Genomic DNA, 20,070 nt, shown 5'->3' with positions numbered 1-20,070 from the left:
TCCCCAGTAAATACCAAGAACTAGACACATTATGGAGGTTTAAGTATTTGTTGGATGAACACATTGCTCATCCTGTCATAGTTTTCCATGAAAGTATATCTCATTCAGTGATTGTGCTTTTTCAGCCCCTTTTCCTTGAAAAATGTTTGATTCAACTGTTTCTTTTAGTGCAGCACTGCATTAAAAACATGACCATGAAAAATGATGACTTAATATTGACGTTTTACAAACTTCTCTTGTTTTTGGTCTTGGTACCCTTCAACTAGTCACTGGGAAATAACTGAAATATATCCCCAGAAATGTGGTTTTTGCATCAGAGAACCATCTGATTAAGCAGGACTGTGTTTGCATATGATTTTACACAGGCGTGATTTTAATGGTCTCTCTTGTTACAATAAGAAAGTGGAGGAAGAGGACAAGAAGGCCAGACACACTTCTGCTGAGCTCTCAACAGTGCAGCCTCACTGTGCTGTAGATGTTGCTCTCAGCCTCTGCCAGGCCTTTATGTAAAGGAAAGAAAGAAGACGTTTAATGCGAAGTGACAAGCTCCCTGGAATTCTCCCTCTCAGTGAGCTTCGAAGAACCATGCATACTCAATGGATTTGATTTTTATTGGCAAATCCCAAGGTTGGCAGCGTGGCAGTTTAAATTTCTTTTTGTATTTTTGCTCTCTCTCCTCAGTTGCCTCTCGTGTGTGTCTGACATCACATGCATAAAAATACAGTCAATTTTACTTATTTATATCTTTGCACACACGTCAGTACTCTCTGTGTGATAATTCTTTACCTATGGCATCAGCTGCTGAGGAAAATTGACTTGGAATATCTGGTCTTAGTTGATTTCCTCAGCAACAGGCAAAGGGAAGAAAGAAAGAGAGAGAGAGAGGGAGGGATGGCACATGAGCTGCCAGTTTCATGACCCCTTGAGAACAAAAAAGAGGTAATATTCATTTAGATATATTTCAACTGTTAGGCATGCTTGTTGCCACTTTAATTTTGTAGAAATTTGGAAATGCTGTCAGTTAATCTCACAGGATTTTAGAGCAGAACCTTTTAAATAGGAATATAATTTGAAACTTTTAAATTTACTAGTAGCTGTTGGAGCTCTGCGTTGCTGAAGTTTGTTGTTAATGCCTTGATGGTCTGTGAACCATCTATCCTCAGCAAAAGCCTAATCGGAAGGGCACTTTCAGTTTTGCGGATTAGAAAATGTCTGCATCATTGCAACATCTCCACTCCAGGTGAAAGGGGGACGGTGCAGCCTGTTTTTCATGCTGTTCCATTGGTCTGCTAGCCTCTGATTTTTGATATTAATTGATTTCTGTTTTTCCTTTAAGAGTGAATGCATTGTTTGTGAGATAGAGCTGGCCAGTACCAGGCCAGGCAGGGGCTTCTAACCCCTCAGGCGTAGGTTTGGGTACAATAATTTCATGATACATCATAGGTAACACTGGACATTTTAAACATACTTTTCAACGGCTGTGACAGTTGTGTTTTTGTTACCGAAGGGCAGCAGGAACATTCTGTTTTCAGGAAGATTAGCAAATTACAGCGGCCCAGCTATTTCCTGTTAAAGTATATTTCCTGTAGAAGTATATTTTCCTTAAAACTTGTTGAAGAATGTTTTGGTTCAAGAAGTACTCTTTTTTTTTAATGACTAACTTAGCATTTAAAATCTTTTCCCAGTGAATGAATAAAATGTTGAGGTTTGACAAGTATTTAAGTTAAAAATTGAGTTATTCATACTAATTGATTGCACCATTAGTATTCAAAATGTTCTTTACAAAATGCAGAAATATACTAAAAAGATTCCTTCTCATCTTTTAACAGTGGATTTAAATTTTAACTGAAAATATATAATTCTGTAGACCATGTTTCCTCCATGTGTCCTCTGCAGAATGAATCTTACAAGTAGATTTCTGTTGCAAGTTTCCCTGCTTTGACAGTCTGACCTAGAGTCTCATTGGAGGGCCAGGTTGGAAGGGAGTTGTCAGGACAAGGCACTAGACACAAGAGACTGAGTGAGACAAGAAGCTGGGGGGGACAAGGATTGTATGTGTAGCAGGACAGCTATAGCCATCTAATAGAATGTATATGATGAGCTTGTACGTGTTTACACTTCGAGATTCTCTTTAGATTTGTGACATTTCATAGCATGCTTCATGGTTATATAGCTTAGAGAGAACATTGCTTAACTGCCAACTGCTTTGATGCTTTCCAAGTCTCAGAGATATTAGTAGTAGAAAAGTAGCATGAATCATCTGGTCCAATCTGCTAAATACTGAATCATACGCTGAAGTAGTGTTTTGCCTATTATAATTGAGAGTACTGTTGTACTCATTTACAATGCTGTCTTCAATGGTGTTATCCTCACTTTTTTTTTTCTTTTGGAAGGTAAGTTTAAAATATCAACGATTAATGTTAAGTAAGTTGAAAAGCTTTTCTAGAGAATCTTTCAAATGCTTATGATGGTTGTTGTGACTCTTAGCTTAAGTTTTGCCTGTATACCATTGGAGATGACTTAATTTTTTCCCTTTTTTTCCCCACAGCTGTGATTGGGTTATTATACCCCTGCATTGACAGGCATCTAGGAGAACCACATAAATTTAAAAGAGAGTGGTCCAGTGTAATGCGGTGTGTAGCCGTCTTTGTTGGTATAAATCATGCCAGCGCTGTATCCTTCCTGCTGTAATGAAATGCGTAATAACAAAGCAGCTTTTGACAAACCAAAGGTTAAACAGTCCCTCGCAACTCCACTGTTGTCAAATTGTGATATGCCCACTTAGTCATAAAAAGAATGCGCGCCGCATCGTTGAAGCATCATGGGAGCACCTATGCAATTACAGTGTGGGGTATAGCCTTTCATTTCAATCCCTATTTTTCGATATCACTCAGAACTTTGCCCATTTAAAAAATTTACATGGTTTTCTTAAATTAGGTTACTTGATTACCTCCATCTAGTTTTGGTAACTAGCATTGAAACAGATACATTATCAAAGGAATTTCTTTTCTCTCTTCGTTTAAGATTTGTCAGTAAGGACATCTGGTGGCTTCAGGTGCTGGTTGGTTTTTTGTTCTGTTTTGTTTTTAATTTGAAGAATATATATATATATGTATATATATATTTTAAAGACTGTTATTTATTGGTTTTAATCAACACCAACAAACCACATGAATGTTCCTAACAGTGGCAGAGGCAGAAATAGCCAACTTAGACTGTGGCCAAAAAGAACTTTTTTTCCTAAGTTACATATTTTTAAAGTTTGATCATTTTGAGGATTTTGATATTTTAATTTAGTGATTAATGAGTATTTTCATAGTGTCCTGGCTAGAAGGATAAGGTAGCCCCTATTCCCACCTCTCCTCTGCTTCTACCCCCCAGAACAAAATGTCCACCCCCAGAACAAAAGTTTTTGCCCTCATAAGGATTTTATCCTGTCATCCTCCCTACTTCCTCCCCGCCCCGCTGACCTCCCAACTTCCCTTTGTAGAAGAGGATCTGGGAAATGCTAGTTCAGTCTTCCCTTTTCTGGAAGAGATGGCTTAGAGGATGGAGGTGGCAGGAGCCTTCTCTTGGGGGAAAAGAAGATGCGTGACTCAGGCTGCCCGAGGTTTCCTCCTGTAACTCTGCGCTGGGCTCAGGGCTGGCAGTTAGCTGGAGAGAGTGTGGGTCACAGGGCAACAGGAGATTCCAGCGTCTCTAGCAGCATGTACTGAGGTGTTCTAGAGAAGCTGGAGAAGAGGACCCAGGGAGAGAAGCAGGGTCCTAGATTCTGAAAGCACGTCTACCTTTCTGTTCCTAGTTGCGCTGGCTCTTGGAGATCTGTGAATTTGGAAGTCCCTCAGTGGCTCTTGTTATTTTGTTTTTTACCCTTTTGTCTTAAAGAGTTTCCCAACATGTTTAGTTTGGTGAAATCTTTAAGAATTAGGATTTTATAACAAACAAATCTAGTGGTTAGGAGGACTTTAAAAAGGTAGACTCGTAGAATATTATATCTAGAAGAAAACGTAGAAATCCCCTAGTTCCACATTTTCTTTATAAAGATAATAAGAGAAATGAAAGCTAGAGAGGTTTCGTACTTTGCTAAGTCATACATACTGCAAGGCTGCTCCAGAGCTGAGGCCAGACCCTGGAGATCCTGACTCGAGTCTAGGAACATTCCTTCTCCTACCCAGGAGCCCCACAAGTGTGTAAATTTGTCTCTGTCCGGTGGATTAGACCTTTCTATCCTAGACAGTTCAGGTATTTTTAAGTTGAGTAATTTAGATAACCTTTTCTGGAATTAAAAAGACTTATATATCTAATTTAAATTCTTTACTTTGGTCATTCTTTTCTTCCTCTCAATGAAATCCTTAAATATAGCCATCTTAGCTATTCTGTTCATCCTTTAAGCAGAATCCAAAATGTTTACAAAATATATAACACAGACTTAATATTAGGTTACTTAGACTTTAGGAAAACACATTGTACTATTTTTAAGATTGATGTTTTACCTGTACCCTAGAAGCCTCCTTATTTTGCTTTGACTCTTAGCAAAGTTAATTTAGTCAGCAAAGATAGAACCCAGTTAATGTCAAATTCCAGTCTTTACGAGAATGTTTATTGCATAGAGAAATCAGAGTGCACAAGTGTTTCTTTGGAATTTGAGGTATAATACTCACTAAAGAATAAAAGCTTTTTCAGAAAGCATACCATAGACTATAGGTCTCTTGATAAATCAAGCCTAAACAAGGACTGACCAAGAATGGCAGTCTGGGTGTTCAGGATACCCGCTGGTTGGGTAGGATGGGGGAATGGTGGTAAACAGCAGCATGTTAAAGGAAGTGGAAAATGGTTTTATATGTATTTTTGGAACTTCCCCTCTCTTCTCTGTAGTTGCAGCATGGCCAGTTTGGCAAGATATATAGTATCCTCTGGGGAGCTGGATATAGAGCCAAGATGTGGCCTTTGGGACATAGATAATGCTCTTTTAATGACACTTGAAATTAATTCCTTTAGTGTAATCCTCTAGCAAAGAAATGAGAAAATTGAATTTATAAAGCTTCGTTTTGCCCAGAGATTTTGAAGTAGAAAAGGGCTGTACATTTGTGAATAGGTGCTTAAGTAGGTGATGGAAACAAAACATCATTTGAGCAAACTGTGCTATACCAGAAAGTCTCAGGCACCAAAATAGCTTGGCAGGTTGCAAGATAATGTTCACTTCAAGGCTTTATCCTCAACAAATTAAAACTAGAACAGTTGACATAATAGAAAGGGACAGTGTGTCCTTGGTACTCTTGTTTCTGAACTGCATTATTATAAAATGTGTCTGTCAGTAAATCACACAGAGAATGTGGTACCCTGTTAAATAGCTGTCAACTCTTCTATTTGCAAGTTCCTGTATGATTCTCAAGTCATTCTAAACCTGTTTGAGAAGTGATATCGGTTTCCTTTTTGGCAAAAGTGTGTTCCTTTAGCAATACTTGTGTTTCGAGGCTTCTAGTTACATTTTTTTGCAAGGAAAGCATTTCTTAAATAATGGATCTGATCTGATAATCGGCAGTGTATATACTGTACCATTTTTTTGGAGAGATTAACACGTCGGTGAGATCTATTAGTGAAGTATCATGCCCTCTGTGCGTCTTTAGTACATACCGAAATAGTTTTAATCCTCCCTAGTCTCGTGCATTGTATTAAAAACCTGAATGCACTCTAGACTACGCAGTCTATTCCCTTCTCAACATTAACATCTTTTATTTTAGAAAAATGAATGGGTGATATTATTTGGTTACAAATTTTAAGATGACTCTTTAACAGTGATCTCAGAAAGTGGATTTTGATAACAACATACAGTTGTCTCTCACACTGGCTGCACTATCCATTGGACTGTGGTGGACTTTTGATAGATCTAGAAGTGGTTTTGGCCTTGGAATAGGAATTGCTTTCTTGGCAACTTTGGTCACTCAACTGCTAGTCTATAATGGTGTTTATCAGTAAGTATTCTTTTTGGTGCTTGTTTCCTAAAATCTCAGAATTGAGATTTTAAAATTACATTAGCCACTTTAATCTACAGAGTAACTTACTTCGTAACTTATTTCCATTGTAATTATCTCAATAAGTGTCATTGTACTTCCTTTGTGAGTTGTTAAAAATATTTCTATTATTCTAGATATACATCTCCAGATTTTCTCTATGTTCGCTCTTGGTTACCATGTATATTTTTTGCTGGAGGCATAACAATGGGAAACATTGGTCGACAACTGGCAATGGTAAGCTCATGCTCATTTACTTACCTTTCTGTTATTGAGATGTAAGACAAGTGTTCTCCATACAGCAATAGAATAAGTCATTTGGAAGAATTTAATCACAAGTGTATTAAAAATGGAAAGAACCACTGGATAGAAAAGCTAAAATGTGTTACGGATAGGGTGATATGATTTATCCTCCAATTTTTATTAATTAATTTATTTATTTTACTAATCTACGTTTCTACTCCATGAAAAAGGGACAGTTTTAAAAGTGAGAAGAAGCGCTGCTTATAACTATGTTGCTACAATCAGTATAAATTAGGACTATCTCCAGCAAATCAAGATGTTTGATTTTAGTTAAGAAGGCAAAAGACATTGTTGATAAGCCCAGTCAGAGATGGGAAAGGTCAGGGACTGGCATTCAGATGCCACAGCAGTTTCATGAATAAGTGCTGTCACTTTTACCATTTTAGCCAGCTGAGAGAATTGAGTGGTTTACATTGCTGTCTTTTCGGTAGTCTAGCCACCCAGTTATCCTAAATCCATTGGTTTACTTTAGTTTGAATTATGGGTAGACATTTTAATAGCTGTCCTTTCAAAATATTGTTTTGACCAGAAGCTTTTGCTAATATAGTAGATTTTTTCCTTTCAATTTTAAAGTTATTTGACAAAATATTATCTGAATTTACAATATTAGTCCTGTCCTTAAGTTCATGACCTTTCCTTTGCTAATATGCCTTAGTGAGCACACAAAGAAATTTATTTTGCCTCCTTTCATATTCTAGGATTGACCTAAATCATATACTGTTATAATTTGCTTGTAATGTAGAAATATCATTTTTCCCTGCTTTTGGCTATGCCCCTTTTAGTTCTAGAATGCGAATTTCTTCTTTCCTTTCATAATTGTCATTTAATCCTAATAGTTGTATAATTCTCAGATTCTTTGAGGAATAAAGCAGACATATGTTAATAAACTATTAAGTTTAGACCTTTTTAGTTTATATGGAAATTGCTATTCAAAATAAACATTAATCTGTTAACCTTTTAACCTTTTAATTTTTACAGTATGAATGTAAAGTTATCGCAGAAAAATCTCATCAAGAATGAAGAAGGCAAAAACATATCTTTTGTACAGAAAAACAAGACGAAAAGGGCATGTAAATGATAGTTATACCAACAATACTTGGGACTATAAAATTGCCAGGATGCAGTTTTTCTCTTAATTGGTGTGTGTATATATATACACACATATACATATATATACACACATACATATGTTACGGCAATCTGTGATTGCTTCATCTGTAAATCGAGTACAAACCTTTATGTATTTGATTTAAATAACTGTAAAATATATATGCACTACATTAAAAAACATGTTGATTAACAGATGAAATTTTTAATTTTTTAGACATACCATATATTGTATCACAATGTTGATGTGCCAAAATATTCAGTTATCGTCATGCAGAGTATAAGAATGCTTTGAACAATTTATAGACTTACTGAAATAAAATATGAGGAAAGCCAAAAAAAAAGCAAATGGAAAGCGGTATATTCTCTTTTGCTTACTGTTGTGCCTTTTTATTTTTCTAATATATAGCAGTACGAGTTATGGGTGCCCTAATGTGTGGTTAGTTTCTATTTTAATGTTGTCTCAGAGAGCTTTGGGTGTTTTAATATATGATGAAAAAGAACTTCCAGGGAACATTTTCATACCTGCATTACTGGAGAGAGTCCAAAGAGTAATTTTTGTTTTAACAGATTTTACTGGAGGTGAAACTGATCGGCAGGAGAGTTTATCAGCATCAAATTGTTTTGAGTCTAAATCTGGAAGAATACATATAATTAAAAGTAAGGACCATTGAAAAATTTAACTAGAGTAACTATGTTTTACAAATACAGAATGACCTTCTGGAGTGCCACAAAGTGTTAAGTGATATTAACTGTCATTTGCAGTACAGTATTCCACTGCTTTTGCACATGGAACACATAAGAATTCCTGAAGAGGTCAAAATGAAGTTTCTAGTTGTCTGGGGTTCTATAATCTGTTGGGTTCTGTAAAGAGAACCATTTGAGCTGGGCTGCTTCATATGATTGGTTGTCAGTGGATTGCATCCGAGGAGTGGATGGGCACATAATTTCTTATGTATCCATGTGCCCATTAATGAACAGTTCAAGAATGTGTTGTTTAAGAATGTATTGGGATGGCATATTGTGCATGGTAAAGATCCTGGTAACAGTTTTGTGCATATTTTTCCAACAGCTAGAGCCTTTTGAGTGTGATTTAAACATAGTCTTAGTTAACCTTTTCCCCCAGTTTTTATTTTTGAAATTGATGGCAGTTGTCTGATACACAAGGGTGAAATCTTCTTACTCTGGAGGGGTGTGTATGTGTGTGAGTGTGTAGGATTGAGAGGGGGAGAGAGAGAGCGAGTGTGTGTGTATGTGCGTGTGCTCATGCTCTCTTATTGTCAACTAGATATTTTTCCAGTTTTGATTTTAAAACCATTTCTGTCAGACTGAGATCTTGTATGCCAAACTTTAATGTGCTCTTATGTTTTAAGGCTGAAAGTGTGAAAATCCTAAGAGGATTTCCTATTGAATATATATACACAATCTTAACTATAGTGGTGGTAAACATACTACTGTAATTTATTATTCTATCTTCCAGATAATGTTATTCATTTAGAACAAATAAGGTATATTTTTAGAATCAACTTTGTAAGCACTATAATTCTTTAATAAGTTATAAGGTCTATGATGTGTTTACTTTGAAATTTGCTGTTTAAAGCAAGATGTATTAAATATATAATTATCATCTTGGTTAAGAGTCTTTTTTCCATCCTTGTGGTTAATCTTAGAATTATATTACTGAGGATTAATTTATTAAAATTAACATGGGTGGTTGAATTTATTCAGAAATAATGAAGGAAACTAAGTTTAGTGTTACAGGAATTGAATGATTATCATTTTGAGTTCTTAAATTATTTGCATATCACCTAGAAAACAAGAAAAGATTTATGACAAAAATAAAATTGTTTTGATATTTTGATAAGTGTATAAATATATTACATCTTTTTTTTTGCAGTGAAAGTGGTAAACATCTTTTAATACTGCTTTATTGGCAGTGCTTCCTGGCTTTTATTATTTAAAGTTTTAAAAATTGAATAGTTGAAAACTGAAACTTAAATTCTATGAAAGCACAGGCAAATAATTAAAATTAGCTAGCAAGAACCCCGGTAATACTTTTGTTATAATCTTCATTTGTTTGCACTGAACTGTTTTACCTTCATTAAGGTCATTGGAACCTCTCAGTGGTGCCTCTACTTCACACATCTGTTTTCTAGGTGGAATCCAGACTTGGTCAATATCATTAAATACTTCTCTAATCTTTCGGTTCACTTACCTGCATAATGACATATATTCTTTGTAAGGTAATTCTTCCAGTGTTGGTCTGTGGACAGTAGAGTCTTCGCTTTGTGTGCCTGAAAAAGTCTCTTTCATTCTTGAAGAAAAATTTAGCAGGCCATAGAATTCTAGGTTCACAGTTTCCCCCTAATCCCACCACTCTGAAGACTTTTTTTTTTTTTTTTTTTTTTTTTTTTTCTTTTTGCGGTACGTGGGCCTCTCACTGTTGTGGCCTCTCCCGTTGCGGAGCACAGGCTCCGGATGCGCAGGCCCAGTGGCCATGGCTCACGGGCCCAGCCGCTCCGCGGCATATGGGATCCTCCCAGACCGGGGCACGAACCCGTATCCCCTGCATCGGCAGGCGGACTCTCAACCACTGCGCCACCAGGGAGGCCCCCTGAAGACTTTTTTAACTTGTCTTCTGTCATCTAATGTTGCAGACAACAAGTCTGCTATTAGTGTAATCTTCTTTCCTTTGTAGAGAATCTGTCTTTTCTCTCCAGGAGCTTTTTCATGATTTTCCCTTCATCTTCGAGGTTAGTTTCACTTTTACTTGTTTAGTTTTAAAATTTGTTTTTATTTTTCTTGCTTAGTATTCAGTATGCACTTTCAGTCTGTGGGCTCACGTCTGGAAAATTTTAAAATCTGGCTGCATATTGGAGTCCTGTGGAGTCTTGTAAAAATATGCTGATGCCTAGATCCCACTCCCAGAGACTCTAATATAATTGACCTGAGGTGTGCTCTGAGCATTAGGAGTTTCATAAGTTCCCTAGGTGATTCTAATGTGCAGCCCAGGTTGTCTCTCACAGGTGTAAATACATGTTATATATTACATGTGTACATGTAATATAAGGTGGAGGGTCCAGGTGAGAGAGATGTAATGACTTGGAAATGAAGAGTGAGGGACACACTGAGATACACTTTGGGTTAAGTCATCTGAACTTGGTGACTTGGGTATAAAGGTCAAGGAAGAGGAAATGTGAAAGGTGACTTAATTTTTCTCTCTTGGAAAACTAAGTGGATGGTATTTCTGTAAACCGAAAAAGGAATGCAGAGAAGTAGGTGAATGGAAGTTTGATTTGATATGTTGAGGCTGAGGTATGTAGGAGGCCTCTGGTAAAGATGAGTATAAGCAGTGGGATATTTGAGCCTGGGTTATGGGGTGTAATGAGGGAGTCATCAGCATATGACACTAATGCAGCTGTGGGAGTGGATGAGGTCACCTAGGGAGCGTGGTATAGTGAAAAGGAAGAGACCTGAGACACACTGGCCTGTTGGCAGAGAAGCTGGTGAAGGAGATAAAGGAGGTATAGTCAGAAGTAGGAGGAAAAACAAGAGAGTGATGTGGAAGCCAAAATAGGAGGGGGGTTTCAGTCAGAGGGTAACTGGTAGAATGAAATACAGTTGGAGGGAATAGTTGACTTTAGAAGTACAGGTGATGATATCTGATTGTTTTATGTTGAAAAATGTTTTTTCGAACCTATTTTATCTTAACATTTAAAGTATATCATTGCATACAAAATATATTTGAGAAAAGCCTGATCATGTACTGTCATTTATTACTAGTAAGAGGAGCTGGGGACAGCTAGAGAACTTTGAAAGAATCATGGAGATTTGGGCTGTATCTTTGAAGAACGGACCCAGGAACTGACTAGAGGTGAAGAAAGAATTTTCAGAGAGTTTTGAGACCATCCAGGACCCAGGTGAGGCTGGAGATCAGATATTTGCAGTGGAGTCAGTTAACATGGTGGTGCCATGTTTAAATGGGCTCAGTAGCCCAGGGGCTAGGCCATTTGTGATGGAGTAGATTGAGTCTAGTGGGGAGTTCGTTGGTAGACACGGCGCAAGCCTTTGTGGAAAATTAAAGGAGGCTCCTAATGCAAGGTCAAGAGATTTATCGTGGGATCCAGGCAAATCGGGGAAGGAAGTTGAACCAGCAGTGCTAAGCTGACTGCATGGGAGAACGGTGTGAGGTGAAAGGACGGCACGTGTAAGGAGGCCAAAACCCTGTTTGATGGGAAGGGTGATCGGCTTGGGGTTTGTAGTCAGGGGGGGATTTAATGGCTCACTTCCAGATCTCGAGGTTCAGGGTATGATCTGAACACCTGTGTTCCCATGGTTTACAGAAGTGGCTGGAGATCTGAGGCCTGGGTGACCAGCTGTTCATACCAGTATGGACGGTACTAGAATGGTCGCAGAGGCTGGGTGGAAAGGAAGGTCTCCTCTGTGGGCTCATGACCATTAGAGTGAAACACTTATCCAGATGCCTTGATTGTATCAGAATTCTAATTAGAGTCCCTTCCCCCCTTTTATGTAATTATTTTGAGTTGTTTCATCATCCTAGGTGCTTTAAAAATTCACACGGTGTTTAGGAGTGCGTCTTCTACTAGTCCTGTTCAATCAGAGACATCATCTCTTTAATCCTGGACAATTTTTTTCTGTCTTTGCTGTTATTATTTCCTTGTTCACCTTCTCTGTTCTTCTGAAATTCCTCTATTCGGGAGATCTTTGACCTTTTGTTCCTGTTTTCTATATATCCCTTAGCTTTTCTCTGTGGTGCTACATTCTAGAAGAACTATTTAACTGGATCTTCCAGCTCAGTGAGGTGCTCTTCAGCTGTACCCATTCAGCGTTCAGCCCATCAGTTGAACTTTTAATTTCATTGATGACAGTTTTAATTTCCAGGATCTCTATTTCTGTGTGTGTGTATGTGTGGCAGTGTGGGGTCATTCTTGTATTTTCTGAGGATATTAATTAAGCTTTTAAAGTTCTAAATGCCTCTAAAGATCCATGGCAGGGAAGGGCAGGATGAGCCTGCGCCAGCCTGTCTCTGGGTGTGAGTGCTCCTTGGTCTGCCTTGGGCACACTCCCAGGCCTCTCTGAACTTAGTGTCACACTGCTTGCATCTGGGGGCAGGTACTATGCTGTCTGTCTCTGCCCGGTCCAAGGCAGCGAGTAGAAGTGTGGAGGGGTTGACCAGATGGCTGCTTCTGCAGGAGCCTGCTCCAACGCATGAGGTCTGTTGCCCTTGGTATTTCTGGCTCCAGGCATTAGCCACCTATGAGCTTTGAATGTCCCTAGTTTCATTTTTAGCAAATCCTTTCCTTGAGTGAGCTGTGGTTTCTTTCCACCTACTGCTCTCAGTTGTTTTCTTGCTTTCAGGGCTTCCTTGTAGTGGCTAGTCCATGGAGGATACTTCTCCTTATCTAGCAGTATACTTATAGATTCCTTTACCTTTTAAAAATCTTTTGTTGTTGTTTCTATGGATTTGGGATAGGAAGGAAAAGCTACAGCTTGACTAGTCTGCCCCCCTGATTCAATCTTCCCCACAATTTTTTATACTGTAAAATCTTGCCATGTGCCTGATCATTTGTCTTGACATTTCAAAAATTCAGTTTAGTTGGGAGCTGAGATAAATGGGTTAAGTCAGTGGTTTCCTACTTGGTCTCAATAAAAATTGGGGTATGGAGATTTTTTTTTGCCTTCGAAATACATTTAGTTCATTGAGATCATTGTGCCAGGAAGTGTAAATATCCTTGTATCTGTTCCTTTATGCCTCCCTTTTTTTTTTTTTTTTTTTTTTTCTGAGGTACGCGGGCCTCTCACTGTTGTGGCCTCTCCCGTTGCGGAGCACAGGCTCCAGACGCGCAGGCTCAGCGGCCATGGCTCATGGGCCCAGCCGCTCTGTGGCATGTGGGATCTTCCCGGACCAGGACACGAACCCGTGTCCCCTGCATCGGCAGGCGGACTCTCAACCACTGCGCCACCAGGGAAGCCCCTATGCCTCCCTTCTTTTGATCACTGATGAAATCTGTGAAACCTGTCATCCTTCTTTGTGATTTACAAGACAGGCTTTTCCAGGGTATGTCAACTGTTCTGAAGACAGTGTTGTTAAGGACCAGGTTTGGCAGATCAGATAGATAACAATGTGCCTGTGAAAGACTGGGCTATGGATGAGCCTCGTGTCGAAACTGATTGCCATATGTGGGCAATTTTTCCCTTTCACCGTTGCTCTGGCTGAGGTGTCTATAAGGATTTTCATGAACAAGGGACGGTTTTGATTCTAAATCAGAATTCTGTGCTGGCACAAGTGTGTTTTATTATGCTTTGTCATGGCAGGATTTGTAACTGCTAATAGTTCTGTGGCTTCCCCAAAGGTGGGCTTTAAAAGTAATGAGCACTTAGGAAACTTATTTCCATTTAAAATAATCTTTTTTTACTACTGCTCTGAAACTAATAAATTTACTCAGTACTACTGTGTTTCCACGAGTTTGTTCAGTTTGCGAGATTTTGTCTCTCTTAGAAACACGTTTTGAGTAACTTGTACAGAATGTGATCATGGACCAGTTCATTGTGATGAGCAATTGAGCAGACAAAAGAAAGAACCCAACTGCTGAATCTGTTTGTTTTAGAAGAAAAGTTTCTAAAATGCATTCCCTGGGAATTTCTGCCATTGAATGAAAGTCACTTCTATTTCCTTTATAGTCATCACATGGCACTCCTAGATCTTCTGGGAATGTCTGCTCAGCCAAGTTATGACGGTGACAGTTCTGTTTTGAAACAGGTCCTTCTGCCTTCACAGAAACTTGAAATTTTGCAGCAGGACATTACGGGAGGACAGACTGCCGCCCCATCATCTTGGGATCAGCTGGAGGCAGCTGCTGTGCTTGGTCTCCACACACTGGACTTGGGAAGCCTGCACACTGACAAACTGAAGACGAAGTTTAAAGATGTTTGTAAAGACAAATCTTTGTGGAATTTTCTATGCCTCAGACCTAGTGTGGGTCAATATCATGCCTGTCCAAGAGAGAAAGCGGGTCAGGATATGTTGAAGCAAGTCTTCTAGAATATATGTAAAACTCATAATAAAGTTGAGTCAGATTCAACTTTTTGTTTCCCCAGAAAAAGTAAATTAGTGATTCTTAAATCTTTGTTAGGATTAGTTGTGGTCCTGTGACCCCCAACTACCTGCAAGGGGGCTGGGATGTGCAAACCCTCCCCTGACAGGAGAACCAAATATAGGTGATCATTGGTAATGTCCACCTCAGTTGGTTTAAAGCATTTTGTAGCACTCTCTTCCCACTAGAATATTTTTTCTTTGTGAGTGATTCATAGTGAACACAGTTATAAGGAAATGAAAATTCTTTTGGTGGTAAAATTAAAATTATAGCCTTTTTTAAAATTTTATTTTATTTTATTTTATTTTTTGCGGTATGCGGGCCTCTCACTGATGTGGCCTCTCCCGTTGCGGAGCACAGGCTCCGGACGTGCAGGCTCAGCGGGCATGGCTCACGGGCCCAGCCGCTCCGCGGCATGTGGGATCTTCCCGGACCGGGGCACGAACCCGTCAGGCGGACTCTCAACCACTGCGCCACCAGGGAAGCCCCATAGCCTTTAAAATACATAAAATATAAACTTTGTATCCAAGTCCTGGAAGGGTGGGGAAGAAGGAAGGAGTCCACTTCTGTCTTTTCCTCTCAAATGAAAGGGAGGGGGGAGGGGGAGGGAATGAATCAAGTGTTTCCTTAGTGCTTCCTACAAATGTCCCTACCACACAGATAAGGATCGTTTTATAGCTGCCAACATCCACGTTTTTCTGAATGGCGGAGCAGCATTTCAAACTCTGGTCTAACCTTGCTCCAACAGTCAAGGATTCTCACCGGCACATGGTACTGTCCCTGCAAGTCCCTGCAAACTATTTTGCATGTGCATTTCCAGCAGATTTCCAAGACCATCACTAAGTGGCTTGGCACCGAGGCATCTCTGACACGAATGCGACCTTGACTTCATAGACGTGGGCTTCATGTGTTGCTTCACTCTGGGATCCGGCTTCTCTAGGAAGTTAACATAAGCATACTTAGAGAGTCTGACGACTTTAGCCGTCAGGGAATGCCTGGACTTGAACCCGAAGGCTCTCTTGATAGCAGACATCCTACCTCAGCCTTCACAGACACAGTCCCATATGGAAATCTGACAGCATAGAAAGGAGATAAAATTTTTAACAGGTTTTGACTTCTGACCTTTTAAAAAGTTCAGTCTGAGAGAAGTCTGTGTGAATTATTGTGCTGGCTGGTCTAGCTTTTGACGTGCCCACAATACTTAAGTACTGGCCTGTTGGGATCCATGCATGCGAGCTGTGTAGACGGTAAGTGCTATTAGAGTAGGAAGAGGATGTTAACACGGTGGCCCGGGAAAGGCATCTGGAAGGCAGGGGCACAGGTACCGGTGGGTCAGGCCAGCTCGAGGAGGGTAGGACAGTTCTCTTGGGCATGGGATGGACAGGAATACCACATGGACAGACAGGTGGATGTTCTCTGAAGACTCCAAAGTCCATTCTGGAGGTGGTGAAGATTGCAGGTTGAGGAAGTGGTGGGAGGACGGACTTAAAACATGGCTTCACTTCACTCTGGGGGTTTAAGTGGCTCCGAAAGAGCCTACCAGCAGTACGTGCTCTGCTCAGGCAGGGCCCCCAGCCGCCCGCGGGGTTACTTGTGGGAGTCCTGCGTGTTGAGGCTACCCCGTCTAGCACAGCTCAGAGCATTCCCATCGTCATCAGACTTTTACTGAAAAAGAACATCCTGTGGCTGATCAAGGCGCAATCCTGAGTTTGAGCAGAGTCAGGAAAGAGCCTTGGGAATTGAACAAACTCAGGCTTGATTTGTGTCACCCAAGGAGCTATTTACAGACTGGGACCCTGGGCAAGTCCCCCAAACTCTTGAAACTTGTTTTTCGTCTACAAAATGGAGATACACTCCCACCTTTCTTGGAGGGCCGTTAACATTAAATGCAGTAATATGTAAACAGGCGTCCAGTGAAATATTAGTTCTTCTTTCCCTCCTGTCTATTCATTTCAAAGTACGGGTACTGTACTCTTCCAGCACGTTGGCATCCCCACTGCATCAGGATAACTTCCCTAATTTTTTTTTTATCAAAATGGAAGGGAGCAGAATGCCGGAATCTACTCAGCTGAAGACCACTGTCCACAGCTTCCCTCACCAGTTTAGTCACCAGTGAGCAGGTTCCTAAGGAAGCAGGACAGAACGCTGGCTGGTCGTTGTTATACTGAGTAATTGTTCGGCTGGAGGTTTGGCCAGGTTAGGCTGGGGTGTCATCCAGGGAGGGAAGCTCAGGTGAGATACTGCAGGGTGGCATGAGGACACCAGAGAGAAGGAAGGATATGGGGAATAGTAGATAGGTTTTGTCAGCATCTTATTTTTGCCTAGGGATGATGGCTCTGTCCTTATACTTTATAGTGTCACCACTGTGAGAGTGCACTTTCCCATAGAAGGAGTTACATTTTCATTAGCCACACGACACCTGATTTCTAACCTATCAGCCCTTTTCTCCAGGCCTCATCTCTTTGGATTATTTTTGCCCATGTCCGCCACTTGCCTACGCCTTTCATGTGTATCAGAAAGGAACCACCAAGCACCCTGGAAATCCTATTACCAGACCTCAGGATATTAATTGTCACGTTCTCCCCCATGGTTACACAAGTGCTGAAGAAGTGGTTCTCTTTCAAAAGTGTCTTGTCAAAATGCTAGGCACAGTTTGTTTTTGACATTTGCTGCTACCGTTAAATAATAGTCTTGCTTCTGTCATAGCTAATGTTGACTTGAAGGCATTTGGAGGGCATTTCTCAACTCCAGCCTTAACAGTGAGACCTGGGTCTTGACAGATATTTTTCTTGCTTGCCCAGGGCAACTGAATGTAAGGGGTTGCAACCTTTGCTTTTCTAAGCTCAAGAAAATTTCAGATGGGTACACACCACTTCAAACTTTAGATCTCATTGTGCACACATGCATGTACTCACAGCCACGAACACCTACACACACATACAAGTTGGAGTTCCTGAAGTTTTGCCATCCTGGGAATGACATTTACATCAATTAAATAGTATCCCATTTTAAGACCCCTTAAATCCTGGCTGTGCTGCCTTGGTAAACCTTTATCTGTTCGAATGTCATACTTAATTACAGATCTCTTTAAAATCAATAAGCAGGTTTATTGTTTGTGTATTGGCAATGGAGTAAGCCCCGAGCAGCAAGCACTGTGTGCCGTCTGTCAAAGAGAATCTGGGCTCTTCATACACAGCACTTAACTTTCTTCTGTCCATTTGAAATTTAATTTATGGGACTTTTTCCCACTTTTGTGCAGTAGCATCTTTTGAATTTTTCCTCCAATGTCTTATAGAGCAATGTGTAGAGATCTCCTTCTAATGGGATCGTAATTTCTGAAATGTTCACCATTTATGAGGTAATAGAGAGGAGAGTAAGAAAAAAAATTGGGCACAGCAAGTGAGAACTGTGCAAGAATTCTATGGAATTGTGTAGGAGTTGGCATCGCTTGTATGTGAAGGGACCAAGAAATGCACAGTTGGTTTCAAAATAAATACCAAAGGAATAGTTAATTAGACAAGTCTGTTTTGCAGTTTCAGAAAAAAAGAAGTACAGCAGTCATTAAGATTTCCAGTAATTAAGGCGTCTTGGGTTTAGAGCTTTGCATGTGGAGCAGTAGATTGTAAATCTAATGGATAAGCGTCCACCATGTCCTGCGACATGCTTTTCTTTCGCAACACCTGTGTCACAAAATTCATCTTCAAATTTTGAGAAATACTTTTAGAGATTTCCAAAATTAAAAAATCTGAGCATATGAATTATTGTAACTGTCATCTCTCACTCTCTCTGTCTCTTTCCTTTTATCCTGATATTTGTTTGGGAGACTAGTTTTAGATGGCAGCATTTTTTTTTTTTTGAGAGGAATATGAATTCAGTTAAAATCGAGATGTGATTGTCTCATGACAATTCATATATATCACACAGCAACTTAACTGAGTTATAAGATTCACAGAAAAGAATGGCAGAGCTGCAAGAGGCTCTAAAATTCATCTCGCGCAGTGCAATCTTGCCATTTTACAAACGCAAAGGCAAAGCTCACATTGGTTAAGTGCTTGTCCCTGGTCACAGAGCCAATTAGTGGCAGAATGAGACATTTCAGTAGCTTTAACAGGGCATTAACATTTCAATTCATGAAAAATGTAGATTTAATTTTATAACTCTGCAAGATTTATGACAATGCTGACAACTGGTAGAAAAGGGACACTCATGAATTATGAATGTTTCTATTTGAAGGACAATTATTTGTTACCTTAAATAAGAGCTGGTACATAATAACATTGAGAATCCATTATATACTTTACATATACCACCTCATTTAATTACCCCATTAAAACTACGATGCAAATATAATTATCTATAATATAATATGAAGAAACAAAGGCTTACTTACAAAGATCACACATAACCTGCCAACATCACGCAAGTAGATGCTAAGCTGGGGGAGATCCCAAGCCCTCCTTCTTCCCAGGCTGAAAGATGAGGATCTTTATTGCCTGTGATGTCAGCGCAGGAATATGTGGAACCTGATTTATTTCTATGAAATGTTAGATGTAGGACTAAAACATATATGGGAAAGTCATGCCCTTACCCTTCCTAAACATCTTTAAATTTCAGTCGGAGCAATGAACAATTGCAGTGGCACCATTCTTGGCTAAGAAATGAGTTCTGAGCCTGAGATTTATTATTTTGTGATGAAATAAATTAGATATCTTGAAAGAAGAGGTGTGGGGAAAGATTATTTGCATCGTGACTTATTAGAGATATTTTTAAATCAAAGAATTGGGTTAAATATTCTCATAATGAAGAAATAGGATGTAAAGCACTTCTTACCAGATACATTTTCATCTATGGCTTAAACTGGAACTTTTAAATCACTCCAGTGTCTTTGATTTTAAAATTAAAGTTGGAATACTGAAAAAATTTTAAATATTGTTGGCATGTCCATAGGAGAATAACAAGGAAATGGACATTTTTAAAATTTCCATTAGACTTGCATATGAAAAAAAAATACAAGCATCATTTAAGAAGTTGGAAGTGATTTCTGTAGATTATCCCTTATATATTTTTTAAAGGAATGCTGAATTTTATTTTATTCTATTTTTAAAGACATATTTATTGGAGAATAATTGCTTTACACTGGTGTGTTAGTTTCTGCTTCATAACAAAGTGAATCAGCTATACGTATACATATATGCCCATATCTCCTCCCTCTTGTGTCTCCCTCCCTCCCTCCCTCCCTATCCCACCCCTCTAGGTGGTCACAAAGCACAGAGCTGACCTCCCTGTGCTATGTGGCTGTTTCCCACTACCTATCTATTTTATATTTGGTAGTATTTATAAGTCCATGCCACTCTCTCACTTCGTCCCACGTTACCCTTCTGACTTCCCACGTCCTCGTGTCCGTTCTCTACATCTGTGACTTTATTTCTGTCCCTCCCCTAGGTTCTTCAGAACCATTTTTAGAAATATATTCCATGTATATATGTTAGCATACGGTATTTGTTTTTCTCTTTCTGACTTACTTAACTCTGTAT

The 20,070-nt window shown here is 39.4% G+C and overlaps 1 protein-coding gene across 9 annotated transcripts in view; it reads left to right on the top strand.

The window, feature by feature from the left end:
• The window catches only part of INSIG2 (insulin induced gene 2), a 33,278-nt gene extending 18,728 nt beyond the window's left edge, over window positions 1–14,550 (top strand). For 4 of the 9 annotated variants that reach the window (XM_081242200.1, XM_081242201.1, XM_081242208.1 and 1 more), the window contains 4 exons: window positions 2,549–2,673; window positions 5,806–5,972; window positions 6,149–6,248; window positions 14,203–14,550. In XM_081242200.1, the coding sequence (XP_081098326.1) occupies window positions 2,549–2,673; window positions 5,806–5,972; window positions 6,149–6,248; window positions 14,203–14,484 (674 nt within the window). In that variant the 3' untranslated portion in view covers window positions 14,485–14,550. Of the gene's footprint in view, window positions 1–2,548; window positions 2,674–5,805; window positions 5,973–6,148; window positions 6,249–7,292; window positions 9,008–14,202 lie in introns of those variants that run through there. The other 5 variants (XM_081242205.1, XM_081242206.1, XM_081242203.1 and 2 more) reach the window with 5 other exon arrangements.
• Window positions 14,551–20,070: the final 5,520 nt, after the last annotated feature.

The sequence above is a fragment of the Mesoplodon bidens genome, assembly GCF_964165515.1.
Source record: "Mesoplodon bidens genome assembly, chromosome: 8".
NCBI lineage: Eukaryota > Metazoa > Chordata > Mammalia > Artiodactyla > Ziphiidae > Mesoplodon > Mesoplodon bidens.
The sequence above is the reverse complement of the archived record's forward strand: the minus strand, read 5'-3'. Positions and strand labels throughout refer to the sequence as shown.